Below are 22147 nucleotides of genomic sequence, written 5' to 3'. Positions count from 1 at the left end.
ATGAGTATATATATTTTATGTAGCTTATAATCTCTAGAACAACACATGAGTATGTAGAGGTGTATGTATAACAAAATAGTGTTTTACAAAGCAACATTTATAAACCCTTTCTATATGTGACGTACTCTCACATTTTGTATTCTATTTAAAAAAGTGCTGGGTGAGATTGACTGAAATAATTTCACGGTCCACTCATGGAGAGTACCGTATATTGTGAAGAACACTAATTTGGACCACTGGGACACCAAACCGAAAATGACATTTTAGTGGCTATAAGAAATATTTGAAAATCGTAAACCATTCCCAAATTGTGTAAATCATTTCCAGGTTGTAAATGAATTATGCTTTTGTTTTGGTCTACGTTACAACTATGTATGTGTCATTTCATATTTTAGTTTTTGGTGTACTCGAAGTTTATTTCTATTTCCCCCACTCCCGCCACCCTCTCTAGTGACAAAAATGTGGATATTAATGAAGAACAATTGGCTGGGTGTCTTCTGAGGAAACTAGGTGAGACATTTTTAAAATAATTTTTCAAATTTTAAGAAGCATGGCAGTAGTAAAAGTAATATGTCTTTGAGATTTTGTGTACTTAAAATTTTTCTTCAAAATAGTGTGAACGCAGAGAATATTCTCCTTAAAGAATTACTGTCCTTTTAAGATAGGGATGTATTTTCTCCCCGCCATTTACTTGAGGGGCAGTTGAGCAGTGGAGAGAGTATATGGCTTGTCTGTGGACAAAGTCAGGGGTAGAAGTGAGACTTTGAGCCCTCGAGTTCTTAATCTTTCCAGGAAGAAACGTTATCCTGGCATGTTGGTTTCGGTGGGCATTTTAGGTTAGGTTACTGTCAAATGTGGAAGGTCTGGCCATTTGTTGATACAGTTGGTGGGATCTTAGATGTACGTTGCATCTTGTCCCTCTCCGATCTCCAGATGGAGCTCCAGGAGAACGTTGTGTCCTTGATTTCTCATGACAAATTATTTTATTAATACTCCCATCTTCGATTCAGTTTTTTCAGTCAGATTTGTTAAGACAATTGGTATTTAAACGTTACATGGGTGGAAAATTATGCTAACGTATCTATTGAACAAATTGTTTTCTAGATGGCAAGATTGTTCTACCCGGCAATTTTCTGTATGTGACATTCTATGGACGACCGTGCAAGTTGCAAGTGCTAAGAGTGAAAGGGGCCGATGGCATGATACTGAGAAGGCGTCAGCATGACCCTGACGCCGGTGCCCAGGGAGTGGCCTCCGAACGGTCCAGCATGGAAGCCAGTACCCTGGACATGTCCTTACAGCTAAGCCAGCTGGGTCTGGAAGAGCCTTGGGACCCCACATCGAGCAGTACTTCTTGCAAACCAGTAGATGACAGAATGACAAATAGAGCTGGCGACATTTCGTCAGATGTCACACAGAGCCCCGGTGGTGGCAGTGGACTTGGGTTAGAGGAAACCACGAGTCTTAAATGCAGTTTTGCTTCTGCGGGAGAAGGAAATGAGCAGCTTACCGATGAAGAGAGATTGCTGCAGTCAGCCAGCTTGGGAGCAAAATGCAGCACTGATACTTTTTATTTTATTTCCTCAACAACCAGAGTCAATTTTACAAAGATTCGTACAAATTCCAAAGAGCAAGACAACCAATTCAGAGTGACTTATGACATGATAGGAGGCTTAAATAGTCAGCTGAAAGCCATCAGGGAAATAATTGAATTGCCTCTCAAACAGCCTGAACTTTTCCGGAGTTATGGTATGATTTCTTCATTGTTTCGCACCCAAAATGGTTCAGTTCAAACTAAAAAGCACTTGGCTCCTTCCACCTCGCTGATAATCGCTCACCCTCTTTTCCTGTTTTCCTTTTCTGAGTGGTAGCTGTGGTAGGACGTGCGAATTCCCTTGGGAGATGCCAGTTAAGTGAGCCTGCTTCTGTGGTTGCTCGCTTTAGGTCGTGATGTGACTTAGTTACAGCCTTGTCCCTTTTAATTGCATACTTGCACAGTCCTTAGGATTGGATCTAGAATGAGTATCTTACCACGCCAGATCAGCTGTAATGACTAAAGCAAACTGAACACTCAGATACACTGGATAGAACCTCTTGGTCAGGAAGCGTAGCTGTGTGCGGGTCTCTTTGCATTGTGGCAGGGGATCAAGGGAGTGACATGGCCCTAGAAAACTCAGGGCTTCCTCTGGGTGCTGACTGCCCAGGTTCCCTGCATCTATTTGCTGAATACCGTCTCCTTCTCTGCTTTTTCCTTTTTCATGAATCTTTATATATGTAAAATGAACAAAAACTCGTAGACACAGACAGCGGTTTAGTGGTTATCAGAGAGTAGGAGATGGGGGGAGGTAGCTAAGGGTAAAGGGGGTCGAATATGTCATGACGGAAGGAGATCTGACTTGGGGTGGTGAACACAATGCAGTATACATATGACATTGTACACTTGAAACCCATATAATTTTATTAACCGATGCCACCCCAATCAAATTTAATAAAAAATAAATTTAAAAAAGGAACCCTGGGATTGACATTTTGCTAGTAATGCTTACATTCCCCAAGCATGTCTAGTTCGATGAAAATTGGGATTGGTGTCTCGCTTTATGCCCTGGTCGTCCAGACCTCATTTTCTGGTAGTGTGGGATTGGGCTGGCAACAGTGCGGGTGTCCAGCCAGTGTTTTACCAATGCCCGGCCTGGCTTGGTCTGCAGAGAAGGAAACAGTCGCTGCTGGAGATCAGCGTCTGGCTGGTTAGTCCATCTTTCTGGGGGGAAACGAGGCGGTCTGACTTACTTTAGTTTTGTGATGTAAGAAGTTTATATTTTGAAGTCGTGTTTGAAGCCATATGACAACACTTAGAAAAAACCGGTAATGCTGACTCCAGCGTTTTCCTTCTCGTAGGAATTCCTGCCCCTAGGGGAGTGTTGCTCTATGGCCCTCCGGGCACTGGAAAGACAATGATTGCCAGGGCGGTGGCTAATGAAGTCGGAGCCTACTTTTCTGTGATAAATGGCCCTGAGATTATAAGCAAGTAGGTACATCATTTAATAGAATAAACAGTGTTATTAAATATACCTCTTAAATGTGGTTTTTAAAAAATGGCTGCGTAGTATTCTGGCTGGATGTTTCATATGTTGAAATAGTTTAAATTTGCTTTTTTAATGTATGTAAAAATTAAGTTTGGAAAATTATTTTTGAAAGTAATTTTAAGTATTCTGGAAATATTCGAAAAGTCAGATGACCTTTAATAGACAAAACTTTAAAAACAGTAAGCGTTAGTCCTTAAATGTATTTTATTTATTACAGATTCTATGGAGAGACCGAAGCCAGGTTACGTCAGATATTTGCTGAAGCCACTCTGCGGTATTCTTTATTTTTAATGTTCGAAATTAGTAGTTGAAGCTGTATGAATCAAAGTAGAGATACCAGCACTTTATACGAAGCATGAAAGAATAGTACAAGACTAGTAGCGACAGCACTAGAACTAGATTGTAAATCCAGCAGCGCTCTTGTGCTGTTTGGGAAGTTTGATAATTGAGTTATTACATGAGGTAGCAAAGGTACAAACTTCCAGTTAGAAAACAGGTAAGTCCTGGGCATGTAAGGCATGGTATGACGTCTATAATTCATAAAACCGCATTGCATATTTGAAAGGTGTAAAGAAAGTAGATCTTAAAAGATCTTATTACAGAAAAAAAGTAACTATGCATGGCGACAGGTGTCAGCTAGACTTGTGGCGATCACTTTACAATATATACAAGTATCAAATCATTATGTTGTACACCTGAAACTAATAAAAAGTTATGTCAGTTATATCTCAATTTTAAAAAATTACATGAGGTGAAAGAATTAAGACAGTGTTGTTTGTTGAGTCATGTAACTTTGAGATATACATTTATGATTTTCTTTCTTTTGGGTAGTTAGGCGTATCCACTATATCTAGTTCCCTTAGACTGCATTTATAGTAGTAACCTTTTATGCTTAAAACTTTGTTATATTACACTTTGATTCACAGGAACAAATATTTTGCTCTTTAGCAGCGATTCCTATTGATTATTCCTCAGATTAGGCTACCACGTTGCATTGTGAGGAGCATTAGAGTGTAGTCTGTAATCAGGTCTAAAATAATATTATTTGTAACGTGGCTGTCTAACATCTCTATCATCGTTTTGGTATTTAACTTGTAATTACTGCTCTCTTATCAAAAGAACTTCCATTTTTAAAGTGCTTTTTTCCAGTGCTAGTGGATGAAATGTGTAGTGTGGAGCCCCAATACCGAGGGCCGTGCCTTGTTGTTTAGGATGTTTTTGTTGTCCCTGGTAGTTGGGAGTTACTCTTGTGAGAGAATTCGTATCTCCCTATGGAAGAATTGATCATCTTGAAAGTTCTTTTTTTAATAGGTTAAAAAAAATTTTTTTAAAAAGAGCATTTCTACTTTCTATTCTTTGGAGTTTAAGCCTGCTTAGAGGGACAACACAGTTGTGAGTCGATCCGGGCATGACAGTTTAGTAGGCATTAGTGACAAGTTATGTCTGGGCCTAGTGACAAGTTATGTCTCGGCCTAGACTGCCATCTCATGAGCAAGAGACTGTTCTCAGTCCTGTGTATTGAGGGCAGATCCACTAGAATGTGATATTGGTGAATTCATTTAGACTAAAATTAACCTAAGCTTTTTCAGCTTAGCATCCTATTGCCTTTGTCTTTAATATTATTAACTAAATCCTAAATTTGATATGTCATGTTTCAGTTAAAGAATTAAAACTAGTTTCAATTTTTAATTGAAACGTAATATCACACTTAAAAATTAAATGTATATAATTCATTTAACTTGTTTGTTTTTAGGCACCCATCAATTATTTTTATTGATGAGCTGGATGCACTTTGCCCTAAAAGAGAAGGGGCTCAGAACGAAGTGGAAAAAAGAGTTGTAGCTTCACTCTTAACCCTGATGGATGGTATTGGTTCAGTAAGTATGGCACCAGTATGGTTCTGTGCATGAACGGGTCAGTCCTTAATGACGTGTACATGTGTAGTAGCAAAAACTATCAACTACGTCTGAGTTTGGGGGTATTCTAGTGTAAGGGAAAATATTAACTGTAAAAACTAGAGGAAAGGCCCATAAAATAATTTTCTTTGGCAGATTTCTTAATAACTGCTAGGACAGTATAACCTGGCATGTTTTTCTAGCATATAAAATAATATACAATGATGGATTTATTTTGTAATAAATGGTAGTAACTTAAAAACCGGAAGCAAAAGCTGGTAAGAAAGATGTAGCTGTTAAATGGGATTTTACAAAGAAATTTCATGACTGAGTCTTATATACCCATGTATAATTTAATTCTTTTGGGGCTTTAAGTTTGGCAAATGAAAGGAAGGAAAGTGAGCGTAATGGAAAATGTGTTTGTACAACATTTGAAAGGAATTTACCTTGTCACCAGATCTCTGACGGGGCGTTCACTTACATTAATCTGTGTGCTAATTATGAAAGGGAGATACTTGGGACTAGTAGAAAATGGGAATGATAAAAATTCAGACTCTTGACAGCCATTTACCAGAAGACACTTCTTATGCAAGATTGTAAATAACTCATTTTTTAGAATCATAATATGTTAGAACCAAAAGAAATTATAACGTAATCTCAAGTTCTCATTTTGCACATTAAAAAACTGGACTAATGGAACTTTTTGGTTTTCACTGCCTGTTGGTAGAAACTGAACACGTGAAAACAATGTGAAGCTTTGGTATTAAATCTCTGTTATTTGCTGACATCCGTTGCAGTTTTTAAGAGTAACAAGCGAAGGGTCGCTACCTGGTTCTCAGTCTTGGGGCAGTACCTGAGTGTGATTGTCATGTCCCAGGCTTGGTTCTCAGTTTATAAAGCTGGAGAAGCCAGAGTTGCTAGTGTGTTGGAGATGGAGGTGGGGGGCGCAGCTCTGAGGGCTCACCCACAACAATACCACTCACAAGAGCTCATAGAAACCGGGGCACCGGTTTATTGATTTGTAATAAGAAATATAAATATTTAGCTGACCACAGATCTTTGTTTGTGGGTGACTCTATTTTCACCTTAAAGGCAAATATATATGGAGAGCTGTCTTATAATTAGAATTCTTGGTGATTAAGAGGTCGGCCAGCAGGCTCTGGGTTGGAGGGTCTCAGTCACTGTGTTGCTGCTACCACTTTCTCTGCCACTGGGCCAGGCCTGCTGTGGACTGACGTTCTGCCTTTGGGCAGGATGGGAAGCATGTGATACTGATGTTTTAGTCAGCAGATATTTAAGGGCCTGTATTCGTCTTCTAAATTCATAATTCACAGATTCATTAGAATCTATGCATTTTCTGTTGGCACATCCAGTGTAATGGATTCGGTCTGAGCTTTCTTGCTTCGAATCGCATTCCGGTGAGGCTTGTCTCTGAGATTACTCTCGGGTCCTCTGAATAGAATGTTGGGGAATTTCTATAGGTGGCTGATCATGATCACAGTTCTTTATAATTTGTTCCAAATTTTATTCTCAGAGTAAAAGTCCATACGTATTCAAGGGCGGCTGATACTTGGGCGTTGTTATTAATATTTTCAGGAATTTAAAAATTTATCAAAATAAAAAATGAAGCAGTGAAGAAAATTTTATTTGAATAATATGTAGGTCATAATCTTTGCTTTCAAGTAGGGAAAAAGACAAAATAGTTAAGTTTTAATAACTATACGGTAGGGCGTTACGTTATTAGAATAGTGTGGGTAACGTGCTGGAGTGGGATAGACAGCGCTTACAGTAGATAGAGAGGTAAGAATTGGAAAGCTTTCTAGGTGGGGAGCATTTAGGCCACGCTTTGGAAAATGTGGGCTGAGTAATAAAAGTTTAAGGGATAGGACTTAGCAGCCGGGACAGTTAACGCCATCTTTGTTTAATTATATGGCGTGTGTGTATGTGTGTCTATATAATATACGTATTACATACATAACATGTTGTATATAATACAATATGTATTATATATGTTACTTTTAGAAGAGTAACGTTTTCGTTTTATTTTGTTAGGAAGGAAGTGAGGGACAGGTGTTGGTCCTCGGGGCCACAAATCGCCCTCACGCTTTGGATGCTGCACTCCGCAGACCCGGACGATTTGACAGAGAGATTGAGATCGGAGTTCCCAGTGCTCAGGACCGGCTAGATATCCTCCAGAAGCTGCTTCGAAGGGTCCCCCACTTGCTCACCAGGGCCGAGCTGCTGCAGCTGGCAAATAGCGCTCATGGCTACGTAGGGGCAGACTTGAAAGCCTTGTGTAATGAAGCAGGTGAGAGTGACTTGCCAAGTCGGTCTGTATCGATGGACTTTTTTATTTACACACTGATAATTTATATCTCATTTCTTAATGGAAAAGCTTATATTTTTCTAATCATAAAATAGTTATTGGAAAAAAATCAAGATAATTCAGAAAACTATAAGAAAAATCCCTCTTCATCCCACCTCCTAAAGATAACCACTGTATAGCGTGTGTCCCTTCAGACTTAGGTGAGGGCGTGCACATGCACACGCACACACACACACATGTGACTGGATGCATCAGTGGCAGTATTAATGACGACAGCATTTATTGATAGAAAAATCAGAATTTCCCTTAAGGATCAGCTTTGTGTTTGTCAAAGTGCTATGAAAGTACTCGGCGGATCCTAAGGATTCTGTGCCTTGGGACGTGCCAGGGTGTTTGTGTCTGCGGACGTGTAAGGGCCGCGACTGGTCACGTGACTCTTTGACTTAAGAGCCTCCCCATGGCATGACCGTGGTTACAGGAGGCCCCCAAGACCTTTCAACGTCTGGGCCATTTTTCAGTGTTTTCAATCATGGAAAAGGTATTCAAATCCAGGTTCCTTTCATAAGCTATTGAAAGTTTTGATCAGTCAAGTAAGACTTTATTGAAAAAGATCTGATGGTTTTGTGTGTGTGTTGTTGTCATTGTTGTTTTTGTCCTGAAAGGATGTGTTTATCTTTTGGTAACCTCTAAAGGCTGGACGCAAACCTCAGAACATCTCTCGTTTGCCAGTAATCTTAGGTTCCTTTCATTTATTCCTTTTTCTTGTGTGGACATATGTTTCTAAGTCCTTTTATTCTTCGGAGGAATTTTTGTCAGATGTAGCATTCTGTTGTTCCAGTTCTGTGGCCTATCCAATATTTTCATAAGATGCTTTAAAGAAAGTATAACCCTTGTTGAATTCTTGAGTTGGAAATTAAGTTATTTTAGAGCTTTAGTACAGAAATACAGTACCTTCTACCTTCACATCATTGATTCATAGTTCATCTAGCTCAGTAGGCTCTCAAGACCCTTCCATTAGTCCTTTGCTCCTTGTCATCGGGCCTGATGTGTGCAGGAAAAGAGCTTCGAGAAGGAAAAACAGGTGCGAAAGGAAACGTGAAAGAGATACGGAAGAGGCTTTATCTTCCTCTTCGCAGAGAAGACTGGTTTTCTTTCGTTCTGTTTGATCACTGTCGCAGTTCCCACATTAGAGGACTCTCATTCCGAGGGGGACTTCAGGCTCTGCAGGCTACAAGGGAAGTGTGCACCTTCTGGGACAAGGTCCCTTTCAGTCTGGTGTCTTGTGCTTCACAGGAAATGGTGGCTTTGATCATGGCACTGAATTCCCTAGTGGTGAAGAAGCAGACGTATCAGTGGACAACTTTGCGTCTTTCTTCCCATTAGGTGATAACGAGGTCTGGATTATGGGCGTACTCTCATTTTATTGAGCTTTGCTTTGTTGCGCTTCAAAGACGTGTTTTTCACAACTTGAAGACAAGCCCCTCCACCAGCAGAGAGGCTTATTGAGACCCTGGCTTTAGGAGGTGGCCTGGCACCGACCCCGCAGTATGTCTGAGCTGTGCCCGTGGCATTGTAGGTATTGCTTTGGACCCGCCCGTCTAGGCGAGGATTCAGCCTTCAGCATCCTTTATCAGACATTTTCTGACTTTAAGTACAGGCCCTCTCGGAGGCACTGGGATCTGGGACTCTTGCTGTCCAGAAATAGTCTGACGAAGGAAAAAGATTGTAAACATTACACAGTGAGTGAGATACGTACTCAAACATCCGTGCAAAGTGTTGTGACTTAGGAAGTGCTGTGGTTATAGAGAAAAAGTGACATCTGGGCAGACGCTTAAAGAACAGGAAGGGTCCTACAGGCAGAATGAGGGGCGTGAGAAGGCGAGACGGGGCGGCATCCTTTGGTTTTGTCCTCCGTGCTGGCATGTGGCGGAGTTGGGGTTTAAACCCAGCCATCTCACTCCAAACCCATGCTCTTCATTAAATCACGAACCAGACTTTCGTTGGAGTGGCATAAGGTTTTGAAATTTTATTTTATCTATAAAACCAAGGGTAGGATCAATTTACGAGGTAGAAAATATCCATGTTTTTTCACAAGTAAGTGTAGTCCAGAAATTGTGTTCTGAAACTTTCGGGGGAAAAGTGAAGATGTAAGTCACATACTATCTGTAAATAGGACCATCATTTTTACGGCCCTGTGGCACTCCCAGGAACTTGAGGGCAATGGCAAGAAAATTTGAGAAATTTTACCCCTTACTATGTTGCATTTAATGGAGAAGCTGTGATAGGCCCGGAGCAAGGCCTCCGACCGGAAGAAGCGTGCGCTAAGGTGTGCTTGGCGTGTGCAGGCAGTGAATGTAGTGGTGGCTGTGATGCCGCTTGATAGTTGCAGCTTCTCAGGTACTAAACGGATCTATTTTTCCCTAATTCATCAGTGAATCAGATTATGAGGTCATTTTTTTAAAAAGATAAATGTTATAATTAAAGCGTCCAGCAGGGGAAATATGTGGTTTTGTGTGTACTGCTTAAAACGCTGAAGTGTGTTGTGTTATGTGGTGGTGTTCTTTAATGCTGTGTAGCAGAATAAAGTTTAAGAACAGTGTGCTAGAATTTTTTGCAGGGGATTTTCTAAAGAGGCAGGGGAGTGGCGGGACAGACCTGCCTCTGAGTCAGGCTCGCGATCTCGGTAAAGCCTTTGCCTTTTCTGAGCCTCACTTTTCTCCATTTATAAATTGAGGTCGAAGCAGATGTTATCTTAAGCGCCCTTGTAAATATGACACTCCCTAGACATAAAGGAGAAGAAGAAAGACATGAGTTACCAAAAAAAAAAAAAAAAAAAAAAGATAGGAAGAGTTAGAAGAAGTAAAGGAGAAAACCACAAAGAAATCCCTAAGTGGCTCACCGACATGCCCCGGCCTCACTGGCTGCTTCCTCCAGCCAGCCTTCCCCACCCCCGACCCTCGCTGTCCTCGCTTCTGTGCTGTTTGCCTGAATGGCTGAAATTCAGGTGTGTCGTTAGGGCTTTCTCCCACGTTCTTCGAAATAATGCCGCAGAGCAGGCAGGGGTTGATTGAGAAGTTAACTGCATTTCTCACTGAAACAGTTTTATAATTTCTGACTGAGGACTTGACTTGAGTAAATTATAAAATTGGTTAATAGTGTAACTCAGAAAGAAAGATAAAACTCAAATTCTTCATTACAAGCGGTAGAATTATGCTCAAGTGCGATAGAACGGGTGGGTGTAAGCCTGTCGCACCTACTGAACGAACAGGTGCGTCCCCATGTATCACGACGCATGCACGGAGCAGGAAGAAGACACTCAGCCCCGCGGTAACATGGAACTGCTATCCTAGTTAGAAATCAAACTGTTTGAACACTTCATGTGGCATCCTACTGAAATTTAGAGCAGTTATTAGGGGATAAAATGAATGGTTCCCAGTGTTTTAAAACGGCTGCCTGGGAAGTTTAAACTGTTCCCTTCCCCTTTTTTTTTTAACATGGCACGTTTCCTTGGGCAAGTGGAAGCAGTCACAGTCGTTACATTGACCTTAGAATTACACACAAAGAATCTCTTTTTTTTTTTAAAGTCATGGTACCATCTTAATATTTGGAGGTGATGTTAATGATTTTGGTACGTGACGGGTGCCCAAGAAGTATTTGATGGGAGAAATGCGTGCAAAAGCTGGGGCATGTAGTGAGTCGTGGCCCCCCTCCTCGCGTCGGTAGTCTAATGAGAGTGTTGAGTAATGTCAGTTGAGTTGAGACGTGGCTTTAACCTCTGGGGAGATTCACTACCTCCTCCCTCTCACCTTCAGAGAGCCCCGCTCTGTGCCAAGGGAACAACGCCCAATGGTTATTGACGCCTTTATAGGGGACAGTGGACAAGGTGTAACTGTCCCGAGACACCTTCAGTAACTGCTGCTGTTTTCGCAAACATTTCCAGTCCATTTTTGGCTTCCTACTGTAAGATTTCTCAACTGTGGCTCTGGGTGGGGACTTTATTTTGTTTAAAACCAGAGCTTTTCAGGAAGCATTTTCATTGTTCACCAGTCGTGCTGTGCTTAGGGGACAGCTTGAGAACGTCCGCTTGCTCACCTGGAAAGTAAGGCACCTTGACTTCGAGGTTTGTAAAGACGAGAGAGACTCCAGCTCCAGGCGACGTATCCTGAGTGCCCACGTTATTGTCTCTGTTACTTATTCTTCTCCACAGAATTCAGATTCATTTCGTGTGTTGTCAGCTTAGGACATAGTATCACTCGGAGCAGAGGTTCTCAACCTCTGAGGTGTATCGGAATCACCTGGGGAACTTAGGGCACGAGATTGCGGCAGGAGCCCCACTCCTAGAGTTCCTGACTCGGTAGGTGTGGCTGTACTCGCGAATGTATGACAGGTCTCCTGCTGCTGCTGCTCTGGGAAGCGCACTTTGAGAGCCCAGGACGTAGGTCGTTGGTTCTTAACCTCATTCTGCATCGTGTTCACCTGGGAGTCCGCCCCCTCCGCGGACTGCATCGAGTAGGGAGGTGGGAGCCAAGTCAGTATGCAGAGCGTTTCCCATGGGAGTTAGACGCGCGGGTCCTGCACTTGCCTGTGAGCAGGCATTGGAGTCCCCGACCGAGGCGGGCTCTCCAGCTTAAAGCGGTGTGAGGTGCACTTGCCAGCTTGTTAATCACAATTTCGGGCCCCATCCTCCTGGTTCAGTAGGTCTGGGCGGGGCCCAGGAATTTTGCATTTTTATCAAGTTACAGGTGACGTTAATGCCGCTGGTGAAGGACAGCACCTGAGATCCACGCATCTGGGCCAGACAGCTGTCTGGTTTCTGAAGAGTCTCTAACTGATTTAAACAACTGCATTAAATTTAGGGAATGTGATGCTCTGACCGCCTCTGAGAGTTTCGAGTTTCCTCCCAGAGTTTTTATGCGACAGTATTTTCCGCTACACACTGTATCATTTAACTTTCCTGCTCTAGGAGAAAATGAGTATCCACGTTTGTCCTGCAGGTATGAATGATGGTTCTGAATAAAACTTAAAAATGATAAATAATTCTGAAAGATGGAAAAGCCACAATGAATGAAACAGTTGAGAATTAACAATTCGAAATACAAATGAGAATACAGACATACGTTCTTCCTCGTAGCATTTGCTTGGTTATGCTTCGTGGACCTGTGCGTCTCTGAGCCTTGCTGTGTGCTGGCTGGCGGTCTTCCTTCTTCCTGCACGGCCTTCCCGTCGGGGAAGCTGCTCTTTTTAACAGAACGTGGTGCACAGGTGTCTCGTCATAGCATACAGAAGTGATCCAGGGTTTCATAAAACCTACGTGAACTATGTTCCTGATTGTTTGTAGTCTGAAGGTTAGCGCTTATGGATTCTAATACAAAAGCTCACAATCCCTGTAGTACGTATCTGCAAGCTTTTCCAGAGGCCAGAGGTTTACAGTCCCTTCCACAGTTCGACACTGCGTCTTTTGCAGTGTGCTTACCCTCAGCTTTCCTAATCTTTCCTTCTTGTGTTATGACATATTTTCCGTGTCTTTTAACTTGGTCTCCATAATGAACGTGAAAGTTGAAAACGCTACAGTAGTGTTGCTTTCAACACTAGGATCTCTTAATATCCGAGCAGACGTAATGTTTAATGCTGAGGGTTGGGTGTGAAGCTTATTTTCAAATGTTATATTTCCTTTATAATTAACTTTTGAGCTGGACTATGATTTGATATGTGGTGACTTGTCCAAACGCCTAATGTTTTGTAGCTCACCTTTTTAAGCAAAGAGCAGCTGCATTTTGAAATGTTTTATCTCAAGCGGACAAGCTGTTTACAGGCTCAGCTCTGACACATCCTGACATTTAATGTCTGTGTTTGTATTCCTCCTGGGATTAGGCTGCCTTTCTAATTAATTAGTTGCATAGCCTTTTATTAATTCCCTCAAAATTTATAATGTTTTAAATTAACAACATAGATAAGCATACCGCACTTTTTGGAAAACATGCAATGTTAATTATGTAGCAGAGACATGAGTTATATAAACTCTGCTGAATGTTAGAAGGTGCTTAGCAACAGTGTTTTCCAAATATAGGGATTTATTATAAACTTCTCCTTCTAAGGCTGCCTGTGCCATTTCAGGAGAGTGAATATAAATAGAGCTTGATTTCTTCAAGGAGTGGACTCGGTCATTTTGTTTACAGTGAGAGGAAGTATTTGCTTCACGTCTCTAAGAATTTATCTTTAGCATCCTTGCTGATTACACATCATTTCAGCGTGTTCATACCAAAGACTTGGGCCTTGATGAGATAGCATCACAGAGCAGGAAGAATGGAAAGTCTTATTTAAACAATGATTTTGTCATTATTACACTCAAGTGGGTCTAGTAACAATACCGAACCTAATTACTATAACGTAGCTTTTTTCGAGATGGAAAATTTTATCTCCGTACTAGAGTTCTGAGATATTTATAGCTCTTAGTCCTCCCACTCACCCTACACTAGCTTGTTTTAACAGGAATTTATGGTGGATGTGATACGTATAAAGTACCCAACAGTCCAGCTTTTAAGACGAGTTCTCTTCCTAACATTTTCCACAATTTTTTGAATTCTGCCAATGTTTTGTAAGTTGGAATTAAAATATTGAATCTGTGAAAATTCCATATTTTTTAATAAAGTCCAGGGAAGTAGTGAGGGTTAGTGGAAAGCTTACGGTGAGCTCTAGGTTCAGATGCTAGCACTACCCTTTCTCAGCTGAGAGTCGTTGGGCAAACCACTTACCCTCCCGAACTCTGTTTCCACACCTGCTAAGTGGGGATCATGTGTCTTTTTAAGAGTTCTCGTGGAGTTTAAAATAAAGCCTGGCAGCCGTGGTTGCGGTTCATTTAGGCCCTTGGTAAGTAGGGCCTTTCTCTCTTTAAAAACGAAAAGTTTCCTATTTTATACGTATTTATTCATTTCTCTGGTAGACGCGTACTTGAATTTTAGCGATATTCCTGGTGTTTTATGAAATAGTCGTGGTTATCCTTGTCTGAGACATCGGGGAAACGCGGACTCTTTTGCCTTGCTGCAGTAGTGATTTTTTCTGAATCTGGATCAGCAGTGGCCTTCCCCTTCAGTAACATGCAGGCTAGGGACAGATGCAGCTTGTTTGGGGGGAGCCTCCCTGACGGATTTTCTTGTAGAACTTGGGAGCTGTCATGTCACCCGTAGGCAGAGTCACAGTCTCTTCCCTCCCATGCCTCCCTCGTCCCACATGTGAGTCCATCGCAGGTCTGCAGTGTAGCAAAATTAAATTGACACATGCAGCACGATTACTACTGCAGCGCGTTTTATAAGGGATCATATCTTTATTCATTATTGTAGCTGCATAAGTAAGCAGTAATCATGAAATATTATATCTCAAAACAACGAACTTTCCCCTCTGTTTTGTAATTTTGAAATATAGTGATAGTTATATTTGTGATGTTAGGATATTTCCCACTGCATAAATATTATAGATATTATGTAAAACATGGAATTCTTTTTGGTCAGTGAATTGGCTATCTTATTACGTATACTATCCACTTGAAACGGCTGGAGCTGAATGGTTTGTCTCAGAAAAACAGGTGGTAGTTTTGATTCTGTTTAAGCTCTAGGTGATATATACCATGTACATCGCTAGTGGAAAATTTTTTGAGTTGTCATTCCAAGACTATAAAAGTATAAAACTTAAGGAAAGGTGTTCTATCTAATTAAAACAATCAAAAAATAAAATCAGTCTATCTAAATAAAAGTCACTTCTAAGGGTTATTCTTGATTCCTTCTTTCTTTAGTTTTGCTTTATGAAATCCTGTCGGTTCTATCTTAAAAATTTATTCAAAATTTGCGCTTTTAAATTTTTTTTTAAAGTTTTGAACTGTTTTCATTGCTCTCTCTGACTGTTGTGATCTCTTCTTCCTGCCACTACCCCACCTCCCACCCCTCTTTATTCTTCGTATTGTCTGAGCTGCAGGCCTTGGAATTGCGGGTTTGGAGGAGAGAGTCTTGGTTAGCGAGAGGAAAGGGTGTGGGAGTTGTCAGCAGTTAGATGGTGACTGTGATGAAGCCGCTGAAATGAGTGAAATCACGCAGAGCGAGTAGAGTTCAGTTATGGAGCCGGGCACTGCGCAGACTGGGCCCTCCCCTCCGAGAGCCCAGGTGCGCAGGCACCTGCCGCAGGTCCCAGGTAGCGCAGGTCCCAGGTGGCATGCTGGGAGTTTGCGAGTGATCCGGAAAGTTTCGAATGCTCATGGGGAGGGAGGGGGCAAAGGCTGGGCTAATAGCAAAGAGCTGGCACCGGAGACTGAGGGGTGGCTGGAGGGACCGGAAGAGAACCCACAGAAAGTGGAGATGCAAATGAGATGAGGGGAGGTTTTGGGGAGGAGGTAATCAGGAGTAACGTGGCATTGTATCAGCCCCTATTTGAAGCGCTTACATGCGTTAATACACATTTACAGCCTCTTAAGTGGTTGTCTTCGTTCTATAGATTTTGAAACTTAGGTCAGAGAGGTTAAGGAACTTTCCCAAGAGCACTCAGGGAATAAATAGTGGAGCCTGGAGCGACCGCCCTAGAGACCGCAGAGGCGTCCAGTGCTTCGTTCGTACCTGGGCGGTCACAGGGCCAGAGCGGGGAGTTCCAGAGCAGTCCTGCCGCTGGCTGGGGACTGCAGCAAACTAGGGGTGATTGCAAGTTGTGGAAACGGGGATTTGCGATTACTTTCTCAGTTTTAACGGTGTGTTATTAGAGATTTAGTACCTTCTGTTAAAGGGGTAAATACAGTTGGCCTACCCTCCCCCCACTTAAGGTTGGTCAGAGCCAGGCAGACGTGTCCTTCACCGTTTTCCTGGCCCCTCTCATACTTGAGCCTTGCTTTAGTTCACCAAGCTGCAGATCTTCAGCCTCTTTTGGCGTCAGAATTATGCTCTAATCCACAATTTTTTTTAACTCGGCATTTTAATTTGATATTCACAATTTGAAGCTAAAAGCTCTATTTTTAGGCAAGTTTGTCGAAACCTCGGACCGGTAAAGTGAATTCGTCTCGATGGTTCAGAGCCAGAGACCCTCAGAAATCATAGTGCGTTTCCTTATTCACGACGAGGACAGACCACAGATCCATCCAGGCTCAAGGTGTTTGTGACATCTTGGCTCAAGATTCAGGTCGTGAGACCAGGGTGCCTTCCAGCGAGCCATTACTTTTTAAAGTGATAGGGGTTCAGAATAGACCTGGCTCCTGTGATCTCTTTAGGTTTCACCAGCCACTGTGATGTGAATAAAGCAGAAGCTGTGCCCTCTCTGAGGTGTGCCGTTTGATTTCTTCCCTGTTAAGGAGCAGTGAGAAATGGAACGCTCCCAGTGACGGATCGAGTGATACTTACCTCTTTGTGATGATGCTGAGGCAAGGGAGAGCCAAGACTCCAGCTATAACAGAATTCCTGGAGTTCCGATGTTTTGAAGAAATTTCAGAACTTTTAAAAGAGAGACTTCCATTTTGTTATACTTGCTTTCAGTCTTCATGTGTCTGAGTATATTATGAGGATATTTTACTCTTGACTTTTACAATCCAAATCTGAGATCCAGATGCTTACATTTCCTGTTACTTCTTCACGTAATTGTCTGTAGGGTAGGTAGTAATTCTAAAAAGCATTATTCCTGGGAACAGTTAAAGTTTGTTGTTAGTTTCTAATAAAGTCTCAAAAATAACATCAGAATTTAGCAAGCATTGAGTGTAAAATGGTAGGATTCCATATGCATGGGACAGGATGATGATTGTTGATTGAATCTGGAGCAGACGGTTTTGAAGAGCATGAATTTAGAGTAATTGCTCTTGTCCGGAAGTGATTCTCTCTGGAGAGTGATGTGGGGTTTGAGTGGGGACTTGTCACACACTGGAAGGAATGTGTTGGCATCAGTCTGGCCTGAGGCATTTTGCCTTCTCTTCGTTTTGTCTTGTTTTCTATTCTCAACCTTTGAGAGCATTGGAAAATAAAATAATGAAAACAAAATGATAGAATTTGTTTTTTAATTAGCTACACCTGTTTTTTGTTTCCAAGTTGTTTCTTAAGATCAAGAAGTATTGCTTCTGTTTTTGTTTGCATTTTAAAAATTAAACTCTGTAAGGAAAGGAAAACGTTGTAGATTGCGTGCCCTAAGCTGTGTTCCTTGATGCTGTGCATATGTCTGTTCGCTCTTCTGGTTAATTGTTTACTTCTGGTTTATAAAAATATATATTTTTTGAAAAATTGCTGTGCATAGATTCTGCAGTGTCCTCGTGAGGGATGGTTGACATCTAGTAATTGAAGCTTAGCATCGCAGGATTTTAAAACTGAAAAATAATTTAGAGAAAATAGATTTTAATCTTTCCATTTAATAAATGAGATAACTGATAGCCAAAGAGGCAGTTTTATGTAAAGTGACACCTGAGCTCGTGGCAGATCTTGGACCATGGAGGACTGGTTGCATTAATGTGATGAGGGCTCCAGGGATCTTTAATTTTTACAAGCTCTGATATTCGTTTAACATTTATTCATAAATTCTGTGTTCCAGCTTCTATGTTATTTTTAAGAATAGCATTTGTTTAAAATACAGCACCTCGGTATTGAGTCTAGAATCGTGGAACCTCAAACTGGGAATGGCAGACAGCTTTGCCAATCTGTAATTTCCGTATGGCCGTCAGCTTTGCCAGTCTGTAATTTCCGTATGGCCGTTTGTTTCTTTCTGACGGCCGCCATTCATTATATCCTCACACATCCAGAAGCCAATCAATAGAGGCTGACTGAGGTTTGTTTAAACATGTCCTTTTGTCTTTCTAAGAGTGAACTCTTTAAGGACAGGGACTTTGCCTTTCCTCGTCCTGCAGGGCCTCACAGTCTCTAAGTGTTGGGCTCGTTCTTGTCCCTGTGCTTGGTGGAGGCTGTTCCCTCTGCCCGGAATACTCTGCCACCCCTCCGGCCGTGATGCCCATGTCCTCAGTGTAACATCACCTCATTTTTCGGGTCTAACCACTGCACTTGGACACGTTTTAGTATCTCAAATTTTTGAAATAAGGGAGTATACTAAGTAATTTCTGCGAGAGTTGGCTTAACTCTCGACTGTCACTAATCTCACTAGACTGGCTTAGATGTCCCTGTTGTGTTTCTGTGCCACTTGGTTCTTCCCATGTCATAATACTTGGCACAGTTTATAATACTCATTATTTTGTGTCTTCTCTATTAGACCGTTAGCCCTGTTAGAGGTTTATCTGCCTTCTTGCTCCTGTGTACCATGGCATGTAAGGGCTCAGTACATGTGTTGAATAAATTATGTCTAGGAGGTTCTCTGAATATTTTGAATGTATGAATAAATGAATTGATGTTGAAGAAGAGTAACTTACAGTCAATGAAGGTATCTTAGTGGCTTCATGATATTTTAATAATCGTTTTGCTGTAATATGAATTGTAACTGAATAGATCAGTAAGTAATACAGGTGCAGAATAGTGATTCTCTTAAAACTGTTCTTTAAAAATACTTTCAGATTAAGTAACATGGATGCTCTTATCTCTCAAGTCCTGTTATTTTCTCCTAACCCCGCTTCCGTACCAGACATATCCGTTTGTATAAACATATTCTGGCAAACGAAAACCCTTTTTGAGGACTGTACATCGTACACACAGTCCATATTTCGCATAGCAGTGTTTCACACACAAGTCAGCTTAGTAAACATGTCCTGCAATGATTCCCAAGACCGATTAAGGCTTCTGTATAGGGAAGTCACGGAACTTTTTCTTTTCCGACATCATTATCGTGTTAATTACTCGAATAATGAAGTGCTCTAAATAAAAATTAATACATTCATGCTTTAGCAATAAAATATTAAGGAGTAAACCTCGTCGATATATCTGAACACTTAGATTTGAGGTAAGAAAATATTTTAAATTTTAAGTTGTGAAACTAGCAGCTCTCAGTGTTATTTATTTAAAACAGCTTTTGTGTTATGGCTTCGTTTATAGTTTTTTTTTTTTTCTTTTACCTCACTTTTTACATATTCTGTTTTTTAAGAAACTTCTGTTGGAAGTATTACATATGTGCAGAGAAGTATATAAACTCTGAGAGCCATGAATTTTTCAAAGCGAATCCGCTCATGTGAAACGATCACTCCGATCAACACACAGCAGCGCTCGCGTCCTGGGACCTCCCTCGGGTCCTCACCTCAGCCCAAACGGTCGTCTCCCTTCTGGCTTCTGAGCCCGTAGGGGAGGTTTCCCCGTTTGTGTCGTCTTTCACGCATGTCGTGGTCAGAGAGCCTCATCATTTCATCCTGGGTAGCAGTTCACAATTCCTGCCGCGTCCCGTCGTGTGACCATGAGCGACGGTGCTGGGAATATTCTAGCACGTAGCTTCCGGCGCCCAGTGTTTGTGTCTAGGAGTGGGATTGTTGGGTTACAGGATAAGTGTGGGTTCTTGTTAGCAAACACTGCCAAAAGTTTTCTGCGGTGATTGTATCAATTTACTCTTCACTAGTCTACGTGAATATGCCAGTTTCTTCTCATCCTTTCTAACATTGGGTTTTTTTTTAAAAGAGTATTTCATTGTGGTTTTATTTCTCTGATGACAGAGTTGAGTACCTTTTCATATATGTGTTAACCATATACTCCTTTTTGATATGTTTATGCAAATACGTATTAAATTTTTCTATTATGTTACTTTTTTAAGAAAAATAATTGACTTGTAGGAGTTCTTAATATACTTTGGTTATGAGACCTTTGTTGGATATATATGTATGTTTTTTAAAATATCTTTTCCTGCTCTGTGTTATGCGTTTTTACTCTCATCATAGTGTCTTTGAGGAACAGAAGTTTGTAACTATACCTATTTATGTTAAGATGGATGAGTATAACGAATCCAGTTTGTCAGTCTTTTGTGGCCAGTAATTTTTGTATCCAGTTTGAGAAATCTATCATCAGTTCCACTGGCATGAATATTTTCTCTTAAACTACCTCCTTTCGTCGCAAAGATGCTTTATTGCCTTGCCTTTCACATTACTGTCTTTAATCGATTCGCTATTTTTCCATGTAGTTACTCAGTTGTATCAACTCCAGTTAATGAAATGACAATTCTTTTTTCCTTACTCTGCAATGTTACCTTGTCATAAATTAAGAGTTTGGGTTTGTTCTGAATTCTCTGTTGTTTCATTGATCTTTTTGTTCTTGTCTTGCCTGTCTTGACCTTTCGCATTTGCTTAGAACTTTAAAAATCAGCTTGTTCAGCTCAAATCCCCCACCCCCCAAACTGGATTTTGATTCAGATTATTAAATCTCTTGTTCAATTTGGGGAGAATTAGAAAGTTAACATCTTGCAACCCACGAACAGTGGTGGATCCCTTCATTTATTTTAGGTCTTTAATTTCTCTCAAATTTGTATAGTTTTATGTGAAGACGTCTTATAACGTTCATTAGATTTATTCTTAGGTATTTAGTTCTTTTTGAATGCAGTTATAAAGAGCATCTTTTAAAATTTCACTATAATTTTTTTGCTGGTATCTAGAACAAGTAAAATTTTGTGTATTGACTTTACCTTGCTAAATTCACTCATTAATTTTAATGGTGTTTATGTAGATTCTCTTGCGTTTTCTATGTATGTGGTCCTATTATAGTTTTTCTGTGTATGCAGTCTATGAATAATGACAGTTTTATTTCATTCTTTTTAATCTATACTATTTCTTTTTCTCGCCTTATTGCATGGTGGGGATCTCTCACATAGTATTTAATAGAAGTGATAACAGTAGTTTTCCCTATCTCATTCTTGAGCCTAAGGAGAAGGATTCTAATATTTTGCTATTAAGAATTGTATTTGCTCTTGATTTTTTTTATAGCTAATTTGTTAAAGAAATGGCCATCTATTCCTGGTTTTTTATAATTAACTATTGATTTTCACGACATTCCTTTTCTGTGTCTGTTGATATTCATAATGTTTTTCTTCTACATTCTGTTAATGTGGAGAATCATGTCAGATAATTTTTAAATGTTAAACCAACCTTTTATTTCTGGAATATAGTCATCTTGTAATGATGTATAATCTTTTATATATTGACGTTTTTGCTGATGTTTTGTTTAGAACATTTGCACCTATGTTCATGAGAGATTAGCCTATAATTTTCTTTTCTTGAAATGACCTTTTAAGATTTGAGAAACCGGGTTATGCTGGCCTTTGAATCAAATTGAGAATTACTGTGGCTTTTTCCTCTGGAAGAACTTTTGTAAGCTTAATGCTATATTCATCCCTTGTAACATGTACTAATAAAGCCATCTGCATTTGGAATGTTCTGTGTGAGAAAGGTTTTAATTACAGAATTCGTTTATTTAATAACTATTGGAATAGTCAATTATCTACTTTTTTTGTTTGCATATGAGTTTTAGTAAGCTTTTTTGCCCCTAGAGATTTGTTCATTTCATCTACAATTTCAAATTATTTGATATAAGCTTATTTTTAATATCCTCTTATCTTTTCAGTGTTAGTCGGATCTAAAATATCTTTTTTGTTCCTGATACTGTTAATGTATGACTTTCCTCACATTTCTCTGATTTGTCTTGCTGGAGATTTTCTTGTTTTATTAGCCTTTTAAAACCTTTAAAACCTTTAAAACCTTTGGCTTTATTGATTTTTTTCAAATTGTACATTTGTTTTTTATTTCTATGATTTCTGTTCTCATTTTTATTATTTCCCTCCTACTGGATTTTTAAACAATTTTTTGGTTCTTCATATTGTCAGGTGAGCACTTTCAGCCTTTTTTCTGTCCTAATATGTGCATTGTACCTGTCACTGTCCTTTTAAATATAGCTTTAGCAGCATCCTACAAATTTTCATGGTACATTTCA

General features: G+C 40.4%; 1 protein-coding gene across 2 annotated transcripts in view; it reads left to right on the top strand.

Moving 5' to 3' along the window:
- Positions 1-22147, top strand: part of SPATA5 (spermatogenesis associated 5) — a 212450-nt gene that overhangs the window by 3360 nt on the left and 186943 nt on the right. For both annotated transcript variants that reach the window (XM_023520433.1, XM_023520432.1), the window contains exons 3-8: positions 452-510; positions 1105-1749; positions 2896-3025; positions 3301-3357; positions 4837-4960; positions 7031-7286. In XM_023520433.1, coding sequence (XP_023376201.1) covers positions 452-510; positions 1105-1749; positions 2896-3025; positions 3301-3357; positions 4837-4960; positions 7031-7286 — 1271 coding nt within the window. The remainder of the gene's footprint in view (positions 1-451; positions 511-1104; positions 1750-2895; positions 3026-3300; positions 3358-4836; positions 4961-7030; positions 7287-22147) is intronic.

This window comes from Pteropus vampyrus, unplaced genomic scaffold, assembly GCF_000151845.1.
Source record: "Pteropus vampyrus isolate Shadow unplaced genomic scaffold, Pvam_2.0 Scaffold263, whole genome shotgun sequence".
Classification (NCBI taxonomy): Eukaryota; Metazoa; Chordata; class Mammalia; order Chiroptera; family Pteropodidae; genus Pteropus; species Pteropus vampyrus.
This window is presented reverse-complemented; position numbering and strand designations above follow the sequence as displayed.